The 21,213-nt window shown below is 38.6% G+C and overlaps 1 protein-coding gene across 3 annotated transcripts in view; it reads right to left on the bottom strand.

Moving 5' to 3' along the window:
* The window catches only part of Gria3 (glutamate ionotropic receptor AMPA type subunit 3), a 265,112-nt gene that overhangs the window by 187,883 nt on the left and 56,016 nt on the right, over nucleotides 1-21,213 (bottom strand). For all 3 annotated transcript variants that reach the window (XM_029473262.2, XM_021152663.3, XM_021152661.3), the window contains one exon: nucleotides 134-373. In XM_029473262.2, coding sequence (XP_029329122.1) covers nucleotides 134-373 — 240 coding nt within the window. The remainder of the gene's footprint in view (nucleotides 1-133; nucleotides 374-21,213) is intronic.

Genomic DNA, 21,213 nt, shown 5'->3' with positions numbered 1-21,213 from the left:
ATACTAAGTACTAAAAACAAATTTAAAAGAGAATTATATTTTATCTATTAGAAGAAATGGATGCATGTGTGATGAAGCGTGAAAATCATCATCACATGAATACCTACAGAGAAAAATATATGTTTCTTCTTACCTCGTTCTGTGTCATAGAGGTACACAAACTTCTCCCACTTGTAGTAACCCAGAAGACTCAGAATGGCACCCTTTAAGGCTGGGCGCATCTGGATGACAAACTGCACATCTGCATCAGTGGGAAAGCTAGGTGTGACGAAAGATGTATGCAGGGCCCCACAGAAGGAGGTCAGGGTGTTCATTGACATCTGGTCATAGAATCCAAAGATAGCATACACCCCTCTGGAGAACTGGGAGCAGACTGCAACGAGAAAGAGAGAAACACATTTCGATAGGTCAGTTGTCCCCTGCGGCAGCTTGTAAGGTTAGAAAGTCAATGCATAATTAATCTCTGAATTTGCCATGTCAAAAAGCTACCAAGTAAGCAAGCAAACAAACAAATGAGAACAACAAAGAAACAAGAAGTCAAGACTCTAGAAAAATATATAGAATCCTACCATAGTCTAGTTGACCAGCAGGAAAATAATTAAGGAAAATCTTCATTGGCATTAGTTATATATTATCTGTGTTTACAGAGGCCAAGAAACTGAGGAAGGGACGAGGTGATAGTTGTCTTATCTTGTACATGTGTTCCTGCTCGGCTCTAAGGCACTTCAGGCTCTTATCTTCCCACAATAGTTACCTAGCGACCCCTTAGTGTGGCCATGCCACCACCAAGGCAAACTTGTCTTTCCATATCTTCAGTTCATTTCCCCCTCAGCCAATGCAGTGGATGCAAATTGAGTCAGACTAACTGCTAATATATCTACCAGGAAATGTGTTGTTCTTGCTATGTCCACGAATGGTACAATCACAGTTGTACTATAACAAAGACTCTTCATCTAGACTGCTAATTTAAAGGGTTTCAGATTGTCAACAGGCTGTAGGAATGGCTGACCTTTCAGTGGCCATTGAACCACAGGAGGCAATTGGTTACTTCCTGTGCCCAGGTGTAATTGACCAAGTTCTACTTTGATCCTATTCCATTGATCTAGTGGACTCATTAGCCTACATAGAGACATTTCATGGCCTCCTCCTCATTGTTGTCAGTTTTCCTTCATTTCAAACTGGGCCATGCTGCTGCCCCATCTCTTTTCTGGCCCAGAGGAGCTTAAAAAATGTGAACCAATTTCAATATTAGCGTCAGTAGAACATAATTAGCAAAGCAAATCAGCTACAACACCACTGTGTGGTGCATTCTCAAACCAAGTGGAAATGATCTTTCGATTATCTGCACCAGTGTCTCCTTCCATTCATGCGAAGCAGACATTAATGGGCATAATGCAATGTGATTTAAGAGGTCCTGCATGGTCTCCCATATCTGCTATGAAACCATAGATTCCAGTGTTAGGCTCATTTCTTTAGTTTTATGGCATTAAATTAAAAGTCTGCAGTTTGGGAGAGGGATGAAGTGCAATCATTAAAGCCATTATCACGTTAAGACAAATGAATGTGTCCAATTAGTTGTAGGGAGGCAGAAGGATATGTGGTGATGGGAATGAGCAGGTTAGAGAAGAGAACTCTAGAACCTAGGATCCTCCCCTGAGAGGACAAACAGTAAAGTCACTATACAACATGAGGAAAGAAAACATGAAAGGTAGGAGGAAGGCAAGTAGAGACCAATCTAGTTCATTTTGTCACCACATTATGAGAAAGTGAGTTCTTGATATCTCTGATATTTTGCTTTCTATACATGTTATTTAAATCTATGTTGATTAGAGCCATTCATTGAGTAACTTAATCACCAATTAACTTGAGGGAGGCATTTCAAAGATTTTCATTTACTCTACCATCTCTAGCACCATCTCCAGCATAAAAGACCAGAGCTTTTGATTTCAAGAATTAAAAGTGGCCTTAAAACATAGATAGTAAAGCTCTTTATATTAATTAAAGAATGGCAGCTAGTTGATGAAAGGTGAAAGTCACAGGGAGTACTTAGAAACAAACAAACAAACAAACAAAAACCCTTTGGTTAGCATGAAAGGAGATACTAAGGAAAAATTTATTCTAAGTTGAATCATGTAAATGGAGAACTTGTGATATCAGGTCAAATACTGAAAAATAATGATGACAAATAGACAACAGTAAACGTTATAGTAAGTGAAATAGAAGTTATTGAAAATAACAAGAATCAATAGTAGTGATAAATAGTATTTAGTTAGGCACGGTGTTAAATAGTGTAAAAATATTCTCATTTAATTTCTGAATGGACCCCAAGAAATACTGATACCTTTACTATTCAATTGCTAATTTGGACACCAAAAATGTTTCAGTTAGTAAGTAGTGACATGAACACTCTAAAACTTATAATCCTTGTAGCCCAAATCCAACAGTGTCACTAATAAATATCTGCTTGTATGAGATATCTATTTATCTGCTTTCATTTTTAGCAAATAATGATACATATCCAATTAAATTTGTATTTCATACAGAAACTAAATCAGCTTTAACATATGCATGTTTCAAATTCATACAGTAAAACTTATTTGTGGTTTATCTGAAATTCAAATTCATCCTTATTTTACTTAAAATTCAAGGAAATAAGGAAAATAAGGAAATAAAATAAGGAAAATCCTTATTTTACTTAAAATTCAAGGAAGAAGCTTTCCCTATTAATGGTCATGGAACCAAAAGGCTTGAACAAGCAATCATGGTCCTTCAACTAAAATGATTCAGGGAATAACTGGTAGTTCTCAGCTCCATCCCAACTAGTAATCACAAAAGGAAGACCTAGGTACCCTGCATAAAACAGGCTTTGAAGAGATGCAGCATATTTTCAGCATGGAAAACCCCATTCTGACTAATTTGTTTTTGTCAAATAAGTGAAAAGAAATTATAGTGATGAGAATCTGGCTAATAGAAAAAGAAGTGTTGTGTTGCTCTTATATCTATTATTTTGAGACTCGGGAGTAATTTATAGAGCTTTTATACTTCATTAAATTTGTTTATTTATTTGGAATACAATAAAGACCCAGAAACTCATCACTCAATCCAAGAACTGTAACATAACGAATAACCTTTTGTTGTATGTTTCTCGACTATTTCACATGTTAGGACAACCTTTCCTCAAGTCCAAAAGTCACACACATGATGATGGGTATCAACAAGTGTTAAGAGAATTTCACTCCATGTTCTACTGTCTTCATATAAAGCTAAGGTTCAGCAAATACTGACACTTGTAGAGGATTTTCTTTGTTCCATTCACAGCAATAAGTGTAGGTAGCATGAACAGAAGGCCTAGAGACCAGACAATCAGCAGGCACAAGAGTAGCTTCTGAAAAAAGCTGGGACATAGGGAACCTTAGCAGCGCCTCTCAGAGCAGATTCTTACAATCATCCTTGGTTGCAGAGAATACAGTTGAATGTAACATTGAACTTTCTCATAGAATAATCTGTTTTACACACACACACACACACACACACACACACACACACACACACACACACTGTATAAGTGTATATACAACAATATTAATATTAATTTAATTTATATACAATATATAACATCAGTATTAAAAAGAAGAGGTCATAAAACTGAAAGGGAGTTGGAACGGGAGAGAGAGGGGTAGAAATGATGCAAATTCCCTTGTATAAAATTTTCAAAAGTTTTTTTTAAATTTTTAATATTTTTTATTACATATTTTCCTCAATTACATTTCCAATGCTATCCCAAAAGTCCCCCATAGGCCCCCACTTCCCTACCCACCCATTCCCATTCTTTTGGCCCTGGCATTCCCCTATATTGGGGCATATGAAGTTTGCAAGTCCAATGGGCCTCTCTTTCCAGTGATGGCCGACTAGGCCATCTTTCGATACATATGCAGCTAGAGACAAGAGCTCCGGGGTACTGGTTAGTTCATCATGTTGTTCCAACTATAGGGTTGCAGATCCCTTTAGATCCTTGGGTACTTTCTCTAGCTTCTCCATTGGGAGCCCTGTGATCCATCCAATAGCTGACTGTGAACATCCACTCCTGTGTTTGCTAGGCCCCGGCATCGTCTCACAAGAGACAGCTATATTTGTCGAAAGTTTAACTGAACTGAAAGTATGGTTTTACATTCCTAGAGTGAGCTGTGAGGCACCTAATGAGTTTTTTCATTATTTGTTGCCTTTCAAAGCACAGTATTTGGTGTTGGAAATTATTGAAATGAAAAATTTAAAGATTAGAGTCTCACCATGTATGTATGACTGTCCTGGGACTTGCTGTGTAGACCAAGCTAGCCTCAAGTTCTCATAGATCTGTCTCATAGATCTCTGCTTCCTAAACACTGGCATTAAAGACATATATCACCAGCCCTGCTAGAATTGAAATTTTATGTGCAAAAGTCTAATATCTATATAGAAAGATAAATATATAAAAGAGAAAATTGGCGCTCATGTTATTGAGCAGATTTCTACTGGTCTGACACTACCTATCATAAAGAATCTGCAATATAAAAAAGTATCTGTAGAAGGTCATACGATGAATTATGAACCAGGCTCTTAGGGATGCTTTCTCAGCATTTCCTCAATATCCCCATTCCAGAGATATCTAGGGCAGTGTGGATTAGTATTTGCCTAGCAGAAAGTAACATACCCTTAACTTTTAATTCTCAGTCCAGGCACATAGATAGATCTCAGCTACCTTCCCCTTCTAACACCCAGAAAAGAGAGCCGGTGCCAGGTTGGTGATAGTTTTGATATTGGTGTTTTTTGAAGGAATATGTTTCCTTTGTTGAATCCTTGGTGTATTGTACCCACTTTTTTGGTTTACATTTTAGAAGGCTGTTCTTGATAAAACACTGATGGGAGAAATATTTGTCTTGGCAATGCTCTAAAGTCATTCATAAAGAGAAAAGGGCACTATCTTTTAAGGCAGGCAGATTTTGGTTTCAGTTCTTGGCTGCATGATTTAATGTAGAATAGTTAGTATCTGTGAGCCTTGGGTAGACCATTGCTATATACACAGATTCAGAAGTTGGACTATTAAGATGGAAAGAGCCACCCTAACTATTGGTGGCACCGTTCCCTGGGTTGTTTTCCTGGACTCAATCAAAAGGAGAAAGTAAAAAGAGCACCAGCATCCATCTCTCTCTGTTTCGTGACTATGGATATAATGTGACCAGCCACATCATGCTCCTGGCCCAATGAATTCCTCACCATTATAGACATACCCTTGAACTGTGAGTCAAAACAAACTCCCCTTAAGTTGTTTTTGCCAGAAGTTTCTTCCCAGCAATGGGGAAAGTATCTAATAGAAGCCTAGATGCTGACATCTATCACTTGTTAAGTAACTTACTTGCTACTTACTTCTGTGCCTCTGAGCTTGTTTCTTTTTAATAGAATCAAGATAGTAATGGTGCCTATGTCAGAAAAGTTGTGAAAATTTAGCTGGGCTAATTTATAGGAGGTGTCTAGTGTGGAAGTATAGGGAGATACTCATTGACACTAGCTCTTTATTTACTCAAACAATGTTTATTGAGCTTCTACGGTATGCTAGATGGGCACTGTTAGAGGGAGGAGAAACTGTCCTCTTACATCTTATCTATAATTGACAGGAAAATCCAATAGATGATATAAGTAAATTAAATATGAATATATCAATTTCAAATAGTCAGCTTTTATTCCCTTGGCATGCTTTGCTCCCCTTTAATGCCGCAGGTTATTTTATACCCTTCCCAGCTGTTGTTGCCCTCAGTCTCACACTGCATCTTTAGGTAGCACAGCTTGTCTTCTCTTTTGCCTGTCTGATCCATTTCTTCTCTGCTTTTCCCACTCTCATTCCTCGGTAATCATAGATTACAAAAGGAATCCCGGTGATTTAGCTCAAGAATGAGCTATTGTCCTCTGCCTCTAACTCTTCCTAAAATGCTATCTCTGGCCTATGGCCTCTGAACCTCTATGATATGAAATTGTTTGCTTGTTTTTCTCTTAGGAATACCTGTCTCCACCTCTTCCTTAGTAGAAAAATCAAATTCTTCTCATTGAGGATGTTGTTTCTGACTGCATCCTGGTTTCCTAGGAACTATATTGTAGTTCTCCAGCTGTGCTCCCTTCAGTGGTGAGTGACAAGAAAAGCTGGACCCAGCTGTCACACTTTTATTTATAGTCCCCCAAATCTGAAAGCTTGGGACAGGTACTGTTAATGTACAGCATAGCATCTAATTACACCACCCGTAGTTCAAAAAGCATAATTAAAAGTGCCAAACAACTTAATTATTCCAAAGATCCAAATAACAATATTGTGGATCATTTACAGAATACTTTTCATACCCCTTTGAATCGAGCAGAAAAAAGGAAACTGAAGTCTCTTGCTGATTTAACATGGGAAACAAGCATGAAGCAGAACAATATAGCGATGAAGGAACTGATCCAGATGGATCATGGGAAGTTTCTTTATGTAATGCCAGAGTATATTGAATTCCAGCAGCTCAATGAAGCACAGCACTTGGAGAGACTTGAAGAGATCATATAGACTAGTGACTTCTTAAATTGTTCCATTAGTCCACAGTAGATTTCTTTTTGCTTTTGATATTTTCTTTATTTATATTTCAAATGTTATCCCCTTTCCCCTCCTGGAGACCCCTATCCCATCCTCCCTCCCCCTGCTTCTTCACCCACCCATTTCCACCTCCCTGCCCTCAATCCCCCTACACTGGGGCATCTATTGAGCCATCATAGGACCAAGGGCCTCTCCTCCCATTGATGCCTGACAAGGCCATCCTCTGCTACATATGCAGCTGGAGCCATGCGTACTCTTTGGTTGGTGGCTCATTCCCTGGGAGCTCTGAGGTGTCTGGCTGGTTGATATTGTTGTTCTTCCTGTGGGGTTGCAAACCCCTTCAACTCCTTCAGTCCTTTCTCTAGCTCCTCTATTGGGGACCGCACACTCAGTCCAATGGTTGGCTATGAGCATTCTATTCTGGTGAAATTGTGTGTGTGTGTGTGTGTGTGTGTGTGTGTGATTGACTTTATCCCAAACATAATGTACACACACACACACACACACACACACACACACACACACACACTCATTTGCAGTGTTTTGTTCATTGGTCCATTGGCAACTCATATGCAGGACAAATCCTTACATAAACAGGAATTAAGATACCCATACTTTACCTCATCAGCTGGAACAAAATGGAAAAATAATAACTTGATAATAAAATTATGTAGATTATGATAAAACTACAATGGTCCAAATAATAGACAATCCCCCTAGTATATGAGGAGAACACCCACTGAAGGTGAGTAGGAGATGGATACTTCAAGTGCTTTCTTGAACAGGGTATACTTTTCTCCATATTATTTATGCCTCCTAGCATTGCATATGTATAGAGAGAGTCATATTTCTTCTGAAAAGGTGGTATTGATAGTTATAACAATGTGTACTACAGGGAAGATTAGATGTCTATCCATAATCATCTTTATCTCCTATGTGGTGGGCAAACTTGTACCCTTTCCAAATATGCCCACTTCTTAATCCCACAAATTTGTGAGTGAGATTAAATGTTACAGGGAAATTAAAGCTGTAGGTGGAATTAAGGTTGTTAATCACATGATCTTAAAATAGTGAAGTTGCCCTGGATCATCTGTATGGCCTGATGTAATCCATCATGGAAAACAGAAGCACAGAGGAGTGATATGAGAAAGACTTAAGTGTCCATTGCTAGCTTTGGAATCAGAAAGCGTGCATGGTCTAAGGAATGTGAGGACCCTCTAAACATCAGAAAAGGCATTCTAATGAGCTCCTTTTCATGACATCTGGAGCTCAATGCAGTCCTGCTAACACCTCAACGTTAATATGTCAAGACCTATATTAGACTTCTGACCTCCAGACCTGGACAGTAACACATGTATGTTGTTTTAGACCTGTGAATTCAATGTAATGATTTTTGGTAGCAAATATTAAGCTAATAAGCCAAACAGTAAAATGAGGTTGGTAACTCTGGGCCAATCCTCTCAGTATGAAGGGAGCTCACTGTTTTACCTGGAAACTACCTCTGATTGAGCCTACTTTTACCTTTTAGGTTTCTCAAGTGCCACACAACACATATCACTTCAATTTTACAAGCCTTCAATGATTTTCTTTTTAACCTGATATTCAATAATGCAGCAATACACTGAGAAAAGGCATAATTGGTGTGATGTGCAAATGTGTGTCTTTAATCTACAAATTGTCTTTGTCTTGTCAGGATGACCATCAGCTGAAAGATTCCAATTATCCAAAATCCCTAATACCAACATAAACTGTTTTTCTAACTCGTCTCTCATTCTGCCTATTGAAGTAATGATGGAAACCTTGTAATCCTCAGTTTGCACAACCTCTCCTATACTCTGCTCCCATATGCCTACTGAAGCATTCAGCTTTATTAATGGATTTCATGGATCCTGACTATTGAACACCATTTGATATTGTTGATGAAGTTCCGCCTCTTAAAGTTCTCCTTTCCATTTCCATAGCATTAACTTCTGGCCACTTGGGACCTCTCCAGATGTCTCAGAGGTTAAGAGCACTGGCTGCTCTTCCATAGGACCTGGGTTTGATTTCCAGCACCCACATGGCAGCTCACAACAGTCTATAACTACAGTGCTAGTTGATCTGATGGCCTTTTCTGACCTCTGTGGGCACCAAGCATGCATGTGGTACACAGACATTCTGCAGGCCAGATATCTGCACACATTAAATAAATTAAAACAAAATGCTCTTCACTTGACCTCCCTTACTCCTCCTTCTCAGTTTCCTCTTGTCCCAACAATTCAATGAAGATGTTTTCAAAGACAATGCTGCTGACCTGCTTCTTACACCGAGCATAATGGTCTTTCAACAGATATTTACAAAGGTCCTGCTGTGTGCTAGGCAGCTCATTTCACCTCTTTTTACTTCCATGTGGATGAATTTTAAGTAGATACTTAGGAGCTCTAGATCTGCATTTCCAACTCCCCATTAAACAGCCCCAAGGCATCGCAGACTGAGCATATTGTTTTCTTATTTGCATTTCCAACCTATTAATCGGCTCTTCTTCTCCATGTTTCTTCTAACATGTTACCCTCACCCAGTCACTCAAGACAGAGTCTGAGAGGGCATATTTGCCTCTTCTTTCTCTCCTACTTCTTTGTTCTGCTGTTTTGTCATGCTCCATCTACTCGGCCTCTAAACAGTGGTTCTCATCCTTTCTAATGTCGTTACCCTTTAATACATTTCCTCATGTTGCGGTGACCCTTAATCATAAGATTATTTTCATTACTACTTCATAACTATAATTTTGCTACTGTTATGAATTGCAATGTGTATTTTTCAATTGTCTTAGGTGACCCCTGTGAGAGGGTCGATCGTGACCTATAGGTTGAGAACCAATGCTGTAAAGTATATAAAGTATGTTTATCCTCTGTTCACCTTCAGTTCATGTTCTCAGTCTTTCTTATAGTACGACAACAGTGTTTTTAACTGGGCACAGGCTTGCAGTACTTTCTCCTTTGTCAGATTCCTTTTCTCCTTTTTGTTTAGGTTGATTAGTCAAATTATAAGCATCTCAGTATCCATTTCTGTGAGGATTATTCCTGTGTATGAGTTGTTAATGGTCCAATGAATGCAACTTTACAAATGACTCATCTCAAGTTTGCTCAACCTTGACACTATTTATATTTTGTTTGGAATATCATCGTGCAAGTTGTCTTGTGCACTAATCAGATGTTTAGTAGCATCTGTGGACTCCATTCATTGGGTTCCATGAGTACCATTTCAGCACAGTGATGATAACTCAAAATGCCTCAAAATCTGTTTCCCATCTGCAGAAGACTTCTATCTGCTACCCACACTGAAAATCATAAATTTAGCTGATGACTTCCATCCTGAGTAGGAAGAAAAAAAAGACTGTAACCTAATGATAATACATAGATTTCTACAAAATCCCAAAAGAGTCATTTTATGGTAAAAACTTAGCAAAAGTATTTATTTTGGACACGTCAAAGCCCACCAAATGAGTACTTACATTTCTGGCCTTGCATTTTTATTGTCTAAAAATTTAATCTGGGGATGGAGGAGAAGGGGAACCGGATGAGGTAGAGCTTATATGGAATGGAAGTTAGCTTATAGCATCCCTGGGTTTATATACATCAGTTCCTACCAGCCTTGACGGCCTTTGGCCTTGGAGCTCCATAACCCTAGTGGGTATATGTAATTTTGAGTCAGAACAAGGTGTCAGTTCCATTCCCCAGATGATGATTCTAAGGTTTAATTACTGTCTTGGGGTTAATTCCTTTGTACATTTTGTTCTACTCTCAGGAGTGCACTGCCTTCTGAAAGTCTAACTAGTTATTTCTGCAATTACATGGCATGTATCTAAATGCCAACAAAGAAAACACTCATTATCAACATTTGATCCTACTTGACTATAATGGCTTATAAATACAGTGCTAATATACAAATGCATGTATTCTGGAAAGTTCATTTTACACCTTTAACTGTAAAACCACCTTTCTTTTAGCAATGTCAGAAATGGCCAGGAATGTACTGAAATGGATCAACCCCTTTATGTTAAGATAATGTGGTTCAAGATTTGAAGCCCAGTCATAAGATATGAATTTAAATTTTGTTTGCCTATTCATTAATTTAGTCATTCATCTAATAACATTTGAATTCCCACTGCATGATAAACATTGCTATTATGACCACCCTGAATACCTTGGTTGACTCTTGTTGGGCCAGTTACTTCATTGAACTTCCAGATCTGTCATTTGTAACATGTGACCTGCCTTCTTCATTGGGGTGTGAAGAGAATAAGTGAAAGTAACTGAAATTCCTTTAGAAAAAATGAACCGAGATTGCTTACTGAGTATCAGTGAGTAGGCCATATTGGTACCAAGTTCCCAGGAATCATCATCCTCTTTATGAATACCTCAACAAGATTTCATTCTTTTCATCTTTGGTCTCTGCCATCTGGCACATATCACTATCAATCCTCAAACATAGTAAGGGTCCATCTTGACTTGAAACTCTTTTAAAATGGGAGCTATCAATACTCCTAATTGAAAAACCAATTGAGCCAGTGATCCATTCATAGTAAATGAAATAATTTCTATAGCTAGATGGAAAAAGGATGCTCTCATAGTATCTTAGAATAAACCCTAGAATTTGTGATGGACAGATAAGAGCTTCAAACTTGGTAACATGCCATAAATGATTTGAAAAGCATTTCTTTCATTTGGTAGCTCATACTGTTGGAGAGAAAGTGAGGCAGGTCTCCAAATAAAAGCAATTCTTAAAAATTAAACCATAGTTATTTGCTATGTCATTTTCTATAGGTTTGAAAATTTCACAATTTAGAAATGATATAAAGTAATAAAATACTTAGTCCAATTACCGGTTACGAATTCGCATGTCTACTTCCCATTCTGTTTGAATTCCTTCACACAGTCTTTGAGACAGAATCTTCCTGTACTTAAGCTATCCAGGTAGGCCTTGAAATTCTGTACATACCATATCCTATTAAATACTGCTGATTATTATAAACTCACCCTGTCATAAAATATGTCATTCAGAATTCTACTTTTAGATGATTCTATTAGAAATATCCTCATCTTATTGAGCATAAATCCGCCTCCCTGTAACTTTCACTAACTGTTGGTCTTTTCTAGAGATAGGGGCCAAAGGTCAAGTATTTAACTTCATATTCTAATAGTAGACCACCAGACATCTATAGATTTGAGTAGAACACCTTTTCTTCAAGCTAATTACCCCTAGTACCAGCTGTTCTTTTGATGTATAACATGGGTCTAGGTCCATGCACATCATTACTCTAAGCATCTTCCTCTGAATATGTTGCAGTTTGTCAAAACCTTATGCTTGTAGCTGGAATGGGGTACAAGTGCTAGTGAGATTGAACCTATCAAAAAGCAAACAAGTAACGAATAAAATGATGTTTCACCTCTATTTTGGTATACACAAGACATATTTGTCAGTGCCACCTAGACTGCTGATATTTTTTTGAAAAGCCCCCAAGGTTCTATAAAATACATTCCTATTTTGAGGTCTTGAATGTATAAACCTATGCATTAATAGGAATTTCTGGGGGCTAGATATGGTTCAGTGGTTGTGAGTACATACTGCTTTTTCAGAGGATCCCATTTAGGTTCCCAGCACCCATGATGGGCAGTTAACAACCACCCGTAGCTCCAACTCTAGGGACTCCAATGCCCTCTTCTGGCCTCCATGGTCTCCTACACTTACATACATATAAAGGATTTCTGCCATGACTGGTGCCCCACAAATATGGATATACATGGTCTTTTATTTTTGTCCTTAAAATACTTTAATTTCTTTAAGATATCCTCATGGTTTTGACCCACCTTCATGGGGGTAATTTAAAAGTCTGATTTGGTTAATAAATAAAAATCAGTTTTGCTCTCAGTCATCTGAAAATTTGATAAGATCGTTTTGGGTAGTGTTATCTAAGTTATAGACAAAATGCTGAAGATAACAGAACTAAGGGCCATTTTGTTCTGAAAGCTACTTCTTTCTTCACCCCAACACTTCCCAGGATGTGGAAGGTTAGTTGATAAATACTCTGGCTAATGCTCCTTAGTCCTGCAAATTTATTCTTCTAATATGCGCAGTTTGGTAGTATGAATGATTAAAACTGACCTTGGTTTTTTCAACCTGTTCCTAGGTATGGAGATGGAATTAATTTCTTACCAACTCTGACCATGTATCTTTACTGTTTTTCATGGAGTTTTATGCAGAGGAAGTAGAAAAAAAGAGGAAAAAAATAAGAGGATACTGAGAGGAAAGACATGCCTTTTGGCATCATTGCCTAAGATCAAAAGTTGACTCATTACACTTTATTTTTAGGAATCAAATCGTAGGTTCATTTTTCAGGTAAAATTACTGCTACATGATCAGCTCCTAAAATCCACAGTCCTCAATATTTCTGGTTTCCAGAAGACTTTTTTTTTTTTTAAAGTTAGTAGCCTTGTAATATTTAACAAATGCAGGCCTGATGGAACATTACTCTTGAAAAGTCGTTAGGCTTTTCACAATTCCCAGTCTTGGTGGTTATTAAAATCCATTCAACTTATTATTTCAATAGAATTCTATAAAGTCTCCATCATTTAAAAGTAGTCCAACAGCCTGAAGCAAGGAAGCAAACAAAACAAAACCCAAATAATTTCCATGTATATGAAAAAGTGAGTTTAAATTAAAGGCACTTTTGATCACTTTAATTAGACTCCTGAGATTTTTCAAAAACTTATTTACTTGTTAGCAATTTCTTAAATACATGTAATGTGTCTCAGTAATTTGCACCTCCATTATACTCTCACCCCCTTCCTGTTTGTATGAAACACTTTTTCTTCCGAAGAAAACGAGCCCCTGCAACTTTCATGTTTATTTTTTGTGCATGGCCCATGGAATGTAACTATGATTGCTTGCATCAATATGAAGAGGTTGTTTTTCATTGGGCTACAAGCTATTTTTCACTATCTTGACCATCGGGGTCTGTGCAGAATTATGTACCTCAAAAGTCTAGGCAGAAGCATTTGTCACTTTAGGCCTTACATTCAGATAGCAGCCTCAGCAGTCCTTCCTGCTATCTGTTTGAAAACTATCTTCATTGGGAGCAGTCACTTTAGGTTTAATCTGAGAACTAAGTCCTCTAAAATTGACAGTTGTATATCCTCTCTAGCCTTTTGGCTAATGGGAGAAAGACATTCCTTAGAAGACAGAACTTTTGGCTCTTGGAGCTCATTTAGAAAAAGCTCTAGCTTTTGTAAAATGCTACCAGTGAAAGAGTGGCTGTTACTCAAAATGTTTTTCTTATAACGAGTGACTAGATGTGTTTTGTTCAGTCTGGTAGCCACTCATCATATGTGACTATTTAAGGCTTAAATGAATATAATTATTTAGGTGTTGTAGGACATGGGCCTGCAGTCCCTGAACATGAGAACTTTAGGTAAGAGAGTCAATAAGATTTCAAGGTCAGCCTGATATAGATTGGGGATTCAGGCTAACCCGAACTACAAAGTGAGACCTTGTCTCAAATAGTTAGTGTTGGAAAGCTGGCTCATCAGGCAAAGGCATGTACTACACAAGCCTGTGCTTGGAAATACAGCTTGAAGGTCTGAGGGTAATCCCTGGAACCAATGTGAAGGTGAAAGAGATAGAACTGACTCCAGTAAGTTACCCTTTCACCTCCATAAGTGCTCTGTGGTCTATCTCACATCACATTCTCTCTCTCTCTCTCTCTCTCTCTCTCTCTCTCTCTCTCCTCCTCTCTCTCTCTCTCACTCTCTCTCTCTCTCACACACACACACACACACACACATACACACATACACACACTTTAAAATATTAATGTTAAATGAGTTTAAAGTAAATAGAGTCAGATTCTCTTTGTTGGTCACATTAGACACATTCCATGTGTTCCATAACTGCAGGTGGTTAACAGCTAGTGGAGTGGGCAATGAAACATTTCCATCATCATAGATAGTACTAGACTAATAGATCCTATGAACGTTGTCCCCGAACCCTACTCATATCAATGTTTAGATCCTAATTTACTATGTACATAACCAGTACTCTGTTTTAGGCATTGTACTGGCTGCTTTCATATTCTTCTTTGTTGAGGACAGGATAGTTTCTAAGGATGGATGACAGCTGCCAATATGTAGGCAGTTAGTAACTTAGGAGCCTTGTAGTCTATTATGAGAGTCCATGGAAAATGCTTCCTGCCTTTTATTGTCTTCTCTATCAATGACTATAAGGTTGAAAATACCATTTTTGGTGGCTAGGATGGTGAAGGCCTCCATAAAGCTGTAAATGTGGGGTGGGAGATAAACACTTAAGTCTGAATTACATAGGACTTCTTCAGTATGATTGGCTTGCAGCCAACTTCTGACAGACCAGACATTAAGAGAATAAATAGAACATAGTTCACATAGGGGAATCAGAAAATATCTGAGACTGTAGGTTGCCTCCTAGAAGAATGTCTCTCTGGTTAGGGATATCTCAGTAGAGGAACATTTTGCCTGAGAAAACAATGCTGGATGCTGTTGTGGTAGAGACAAAGGAGAAGGGTAAAGCAGCTAGCAACAACCACTGCCATCCACTGAGGTAGGTTCTGATCTTCTTCATGGTTAGATCAGATAAGTAAATTCAAGTAGCCTATGTGCCTTAAGCATGAACATGCATCAGACTTTGTAAACTACATGTTTATTGAGCAGTATCAAGCAGTCATACATGCTGGGAATATTTACATAAATTCCCCTTGAAAAGACCTCCTGCATGGAACTTATAGTCATGACCCCTCACCTCACACTTACTTTCATCTTTCTCTTCTCTGTGTTTATCTTAATCTCCCTCTGTCTTTCTTTCTCTTTGTCTGTCTCTCTGCCTCTTTCTGTCTCTGTCTGTCTGTCTCTGTCTCTGGCTGTCTCTCTATCTCTCTGTGTGTGTGCATGTGTATATTGTATTCATCATCCACACTTTTGGTTTGTTTCAGGCCAAAGTTGGATAGCTCAGGGAGAATGGCAACAACGAATGAAAACTAATCCTCTTTCCCTTTCCCTACAGTAATGTTTTTGCAAACTGCAGGATACAACCCATTAGTGGCTTATGAAATCATTATAGTGAGTCATGACCTAACATTTAAAAAATAAATGAAGTAGAACGAAAAATGCTAAAGACTATCTATATGGCAAAAGTAAATACTGTTTTCTGAAACTGAAGTGCTGGTTATCGAACACATCTGTTAAATGCATTTCTTTATCTTCTTGCACCATTGTCTCACCACACTCTGTCCCAAGCTGAACACTTCTTTCCTCTATAGGATTTATATCTTCACTGCTTATGGCCTGGGAGAGGTGACATCTTATTCATTTTTCGGTTCTCGCAGTTCCTCACTCTTCCTTAGACCCTATGAGCACCATCTGAATGCGTCCCTCCTAACAGCCTTGGAATCTCATCGAACTGGTACCTGATGATGAGAGCTAAAGGGCTTTCTTCTTCTTTTGGCTCAGTTAGGGATAATTAGGGAAGTGTGGAGTTAAGAAGGTGAGCACATCTTCCCACATTGGTATGCGATGGGGTTAGGTTCCTTGTGGCAATATCCTTCAGTTCTAGCCTAGCTATATGGCTTTAACTAGCATCTCTGGTATTCAGGCCACATGTGTGTCTGCCAAGTTATACATCTTGTTTTAGAACTCAATCCTTTGGTGAAGCGAGAAGAGAAAGCACTGGTGCAGAACATCATTTAAATGGATTCTCACTCTAACCTCCTGCTGCAGTACAGAACAGCTGAATCTCCTTCAGTGGCTTTAAAGGAAGTGTGTATCGTAGGAAGCACCTAACTTGCTCCATGGGGAAGAAACTGACTAAAAATAGCTAGAAATAGCTAGCATTAAGTAAGCACATGAAATTTGTAGCATGTAGTTTCTTCTGCAGACAAAAGAAGTAGCCCTTCTAGTGCTTGGCTGCCCAGTCATGTATGAACTTGTAAATTTTGTGTGCTATCTAAGGATATATCTGACCATGTCGGTACTTTCCATTTGCTCTAAGATGAAGGAGAACCAGGGCTCTGAAATTCCCTTGAGAATTGCCGTGGGGGAAAAAAATAAAAGTTTCATATTTTCAGATAACAATGGCATTTCCCTAGAGAAACTCACTCAGGTTAGTCCTCGGAGGTTGTCTAAGAACATTCAAGGCAGACGTCTGAGCACAGTGCATCTTGTTTTAGATATTGGGACTCTGAACCTGGGTCCTATGTTCCATATTGTTTGTTATTATATGTCGTGTAAAAACCTTTCATCTTAAAATTCGTGCTAAGAGTGTGAAGCAAGAAGTTACATGCAATAGCATGTAACACGTATTGAGAAAGTAGTATGTGTTTGATTTATATTATGTGGCTCCCCATTATTAAAACTTGGGGACTATTGAAATTTATCTCCCAAAGTTCTTCCTCATGTGCTTTGAGGTCAAGCTGATCCATCAGCTGATCCAGCCTTCTCCATCTGCTCCTGCTGCATGCTAAGCATGAAGTGGCATTTCACAAGTCTCTGCCACCATCACTTTCTCTCATCTTCAGAAACTCAGCTGGAACCTCTTCTCTGTTAGGCTCCCTCAGTTGCCTCAGCTTCTTTTTTTTTTAATTTTTAATATTTTTATTACATATTTTCCTCAATTACATTTCCAATGCTATCCCAAAAGTCCCCCATAGCGCCCCCCACTTCCCTACCCACCCATTCCCATTCTTTTGGCCCTGGCATTCCCCTATATTGGGGCATATAAAGTTTGCAAGTCCAATGGGCCTCTCTTTCCATTGATGGCCGACTAGGCCATCTTTCGATACATATGCAGCTAGAGACAAGAGCTCCGGGGTTCTGGTTAGTACATCATGTTGTTCAAACTATAGGGTTGCAGATCCCTTTAGCTCCTTGGGTACTTTCTCTAGCTTCTCCATTGGGAGCCCTGTGATCCATCCAATAGCTGACTGTGAACATCCACTCCTGTGTTTGCTAGGCCCCGGCATCGTCTCACAAGAGACAGCTATATTTGGGTCCTTTCAGCAAAATCTTGCTAGTACCAGGTACCAAAGTTGAATCAAGATCAGGTTAATGATCTAAACAGCCCTATATCCCCCAAAGAAATAGAAGCAGTCATTAATAGTCTCCCAACTAAAAAAAGCCCAGGACCAGATGGGTTTAGTGCAGAGTTCTATCAGACCTTCAAAGAAGATCTAATCCCAGTTCTTCACAAACTATTCCACAAAATAGAAACAGAAGGTACTCTACCCAACTCATTCTATGAAGCCACAATTACTCTGATACCTAAACCACAAAAAGACCCAACAAAGATAGAAAACTTCAGACCAATATCCCTTATGAATATTGATGCAAAAATCCTCAATAAAGTTCTTGCTAACCGAATCCAAGAACACATCAAAACAATCATCCATCCTGACCAAGTAGGTTTCATCCCAGGGATGCAGGGATGGTTCAATATACGGAAATCCATCAACGTAATCCAGTATATAAACAAACTCAAAGACAAAAACCACATGGTCATCTCGTTAGATGCGGAAAAAGCATTTGACAAGATCCAACACCCATTCATGATAAAAGTCTTGGAAAGATCAGGAATTCAAGGCCCATACCTAAACATGATAAAAGCAATCTACAGCAAACCAGTAGCCAACATCAAAGTAAATGGTGAGAAGCTTGAAGCAATCCCTCTAAAATCAGGGACTAGACAAGGCTGTCCACTTTCTCTATACCTATTCAACATAGTACTTGAAGTCCTAGCCAGAGCAATTCGACAACAAAAGGAGATCAAAGGGATACAAATTGGAAAAGATGAAGTCAAAATATCACTTTTTGCAGATGATATGATAGTATATATAAGTGACCCTAAAAATTCCACCAGAGAACTCCTAAGCCTGATAAACAGCTTCGGTGAAGTAGCTGGATATAAAATTAACTCAAACAAATCAATGGCCTTTCTCTACACAAAGAATAAACAGGCTGAGAAAGAAATTAGGGAAACAACACCCTTCTCAATAGTCACAAATAATATAAAATATCTTGGCATGACTCTAACTAAGGAAGTGAAAGATCTGTATAATAAAAACTTCAAGTCTCTGAAGAAAGAAATTATAGAAGATCTCAGAAGATGGAAAGATCTCCCATGCTCATGGATTGGCAGGATCAACATTGTAAAAATGGCTATCTTGCCAAAAGCAATGTACAGATTCAATGCAATCCCCATCAAAATTCCAAATCAATTCTTCAACGAATTAGAAAGTGCAATCTGCAAATTCATCTGGAATAACAAAAAACCTAGGATAGCCTCAGCTTCTAAGAGATCTATGCTTTTGCTGAGTGACAGAAGCCCTTGTCCCCATGCCCACGTTTGATAGTTACATGCCTGAACCTAGCTGAGGTTTGCTTGCTTGATGTATGTGAACATTACACTTCTACTGGTGATCAAGATGTCTTTGGCGAGTGAGGAAATGGGTTCTGTTCATTTCGAGCCAGGTTTTGAATACTTGACTTCATTCTTTAGGCACTTAAAGAGCTGATGACATAAATTGGTACTGAGAGGCACAACTCTCCAGTTCTATTTCCTAAGTCCTTGCTGACTCAATCTATGACCATTTTACCCTTTTCTGAGCTCCAGCTTCTTGTCAGCATGCAGACAAGGACACTAAAGAGATATACCCTAAAGAGATATTTTGTGTATTATCCATAATGAATATAAAATATGAAGATCTATGGGAAACCCATTATTATAGGAATAGTAGTAATTATAGTTGTACTTAGTGAAATGCTCCAGCCGTCATATGGAAAAAGCCCTTTCAGGGAGAGGGTTCAAAGTTCTGTGCCAGCAATTAGGCAATTAGGAGTACATTTCTTTTATTCCTTTGTGGGGTTTGGTTCTGTACACTGTTTGGGTCTAGTTGTCTCTTGAGCTTTTACATGGAAAAGTTGATATTAAAAATCCATTTTCTTATAGTGCTTAGGCTCCTTCAAGCAGTGAAACAATGCTGTCATCTTTATCCTTGAGGTTTCCACTTTGGCCCAAGCTCCTCCTCCTCTAGCTCTAGGAAGGAGTTAAGTTCCAGAGTGGCATGAGAGTACTGGATGTACTCCCAGCCAGGCAGCAATAATGGCATTTGAGGCTGGCACTCTAAGGGCAGAGTCCTTTGCTGGCTGTCTTGGAAAATTATAGAGAAAATAAAACTTTAGCGATGAAAGAATCCTTGGGCCCTATGAAATGCTAGTAAAGGCCCCTATAAAATTTGGAGAAACTGTCTGTCAAGAAGCACACGAGCTTAATATATTCAGGAGAACTCCTCTGTATCCCAAGTGTGGAGGTAGGGAGATGACTTCTAGATCTCTCTCCATTCACCATGAAGCTCTAGCAAACATATTTTAAAGGAAGCATTCTCTGACCTCCTCAGCCACTGTACAAAATCAAGTTCTGGAAAGCCTTCTGCAATTTCCAAGTCAAATCCTTCAGGCATGATTACTTCTCTGAATATATGAATGAATATATTTGATGCCAAAAAAGAAATAATTGAACAATGACACAATTCCCCATCTCTCCCATCCATCCTGTTAATACCTAAGTAAGTGTATTGTCACCTCGCTGATGCTCATTAAATAAATTTTTACGTGGCTGGCCATCAAAATTAGAAATCAGAAAGCAATTGGTTTATGATGATGACTATTATTTCCTGTGTTTTCTGTTCATCAGTTAGCAAGCCCCGTCTGCTTCGCTGGAGGTTGGATTGCTGCATACTTATGTATTAGGAGGCTTTTTGTTGTGCTTTTCTCTCAAGATCTTAACACAAGAAGCTCTGGAAAGATTACAGGGAATATCCTTTAAAAGACATTCTGAATACAAGGAAGCAGTCCCGTTTTATGGACACTTCATTTACTTTTAGCGTGTTATAAATTTCTCCTTCTTAGACAGTCACTTCTTTTCTAGCCCTGCCTTGCCTCCATCCTTTTTTTTTTCCTTTTTGTGGGTGCTTCAAACCCAGGCAGCTTTTTGCCTTGGAGGTATCGTGGATACAATTGGGGATGTCTAGCTTTCACAAGTGGCTGCTCTGGGATTCTCTATGGAACAACAAGGTCTTAGTGCAAACAATGTTCCATTCCTACATTGTTTTTCTCTAAGTGTTCCAACTTTTGGTTTTCCGTGCGGTTGCTTTCTCACTCTTTTTTTTTTATTGCTTCCTATTTCTGATTATGTATTCAGTACACACTACAGGGTGCCAATTTAATTTTATTGGACCATTTAAAGGGCAAATAAACCTTTGTTTTTATAAGGAGAAGATAAAGGACCAATTATCCTGGCCTTCAATGCATATTTGCTATTTGAGTTTGCAATGCAGTTAGGCCTCTTTAGAAGAGATTTTGTCATTTTGCATCCACTTACCTTATTCCCTGGTATACTGTTTTGATGGCATAAGCCATTTACCAGTAGATACCTTAGCTCTTAATGAACAGAGTTATTTTACTAGATGGTGTTGTCTTATTTATGTGCTAAGGTCCCATCTGGAGCAGGCCAAGTGTGGAAGGGAATGTTTCATGCCTGTGAAATGAAGGCTCTTTTGATCTCAATGT

The sequence above is a fragment of the Mus caroli genome, unplaced genomic scaffold, assembly GCF_978045245.1.
Source record: "Mus caroli unplaced genomic scaffold, Mus_caroli_1 scaffold_5, whole genome shotgun sequence".
NCBI classification, from domain to species: domain Eukaryota; kingdom Metazoa; phylum Chordata; class Mammalia; order Rodentia; family Muridae; genus Mus; species Mus caroli.
This window is presented reverse-complemented; position numbering and strand designations above follow the sequence as displayed.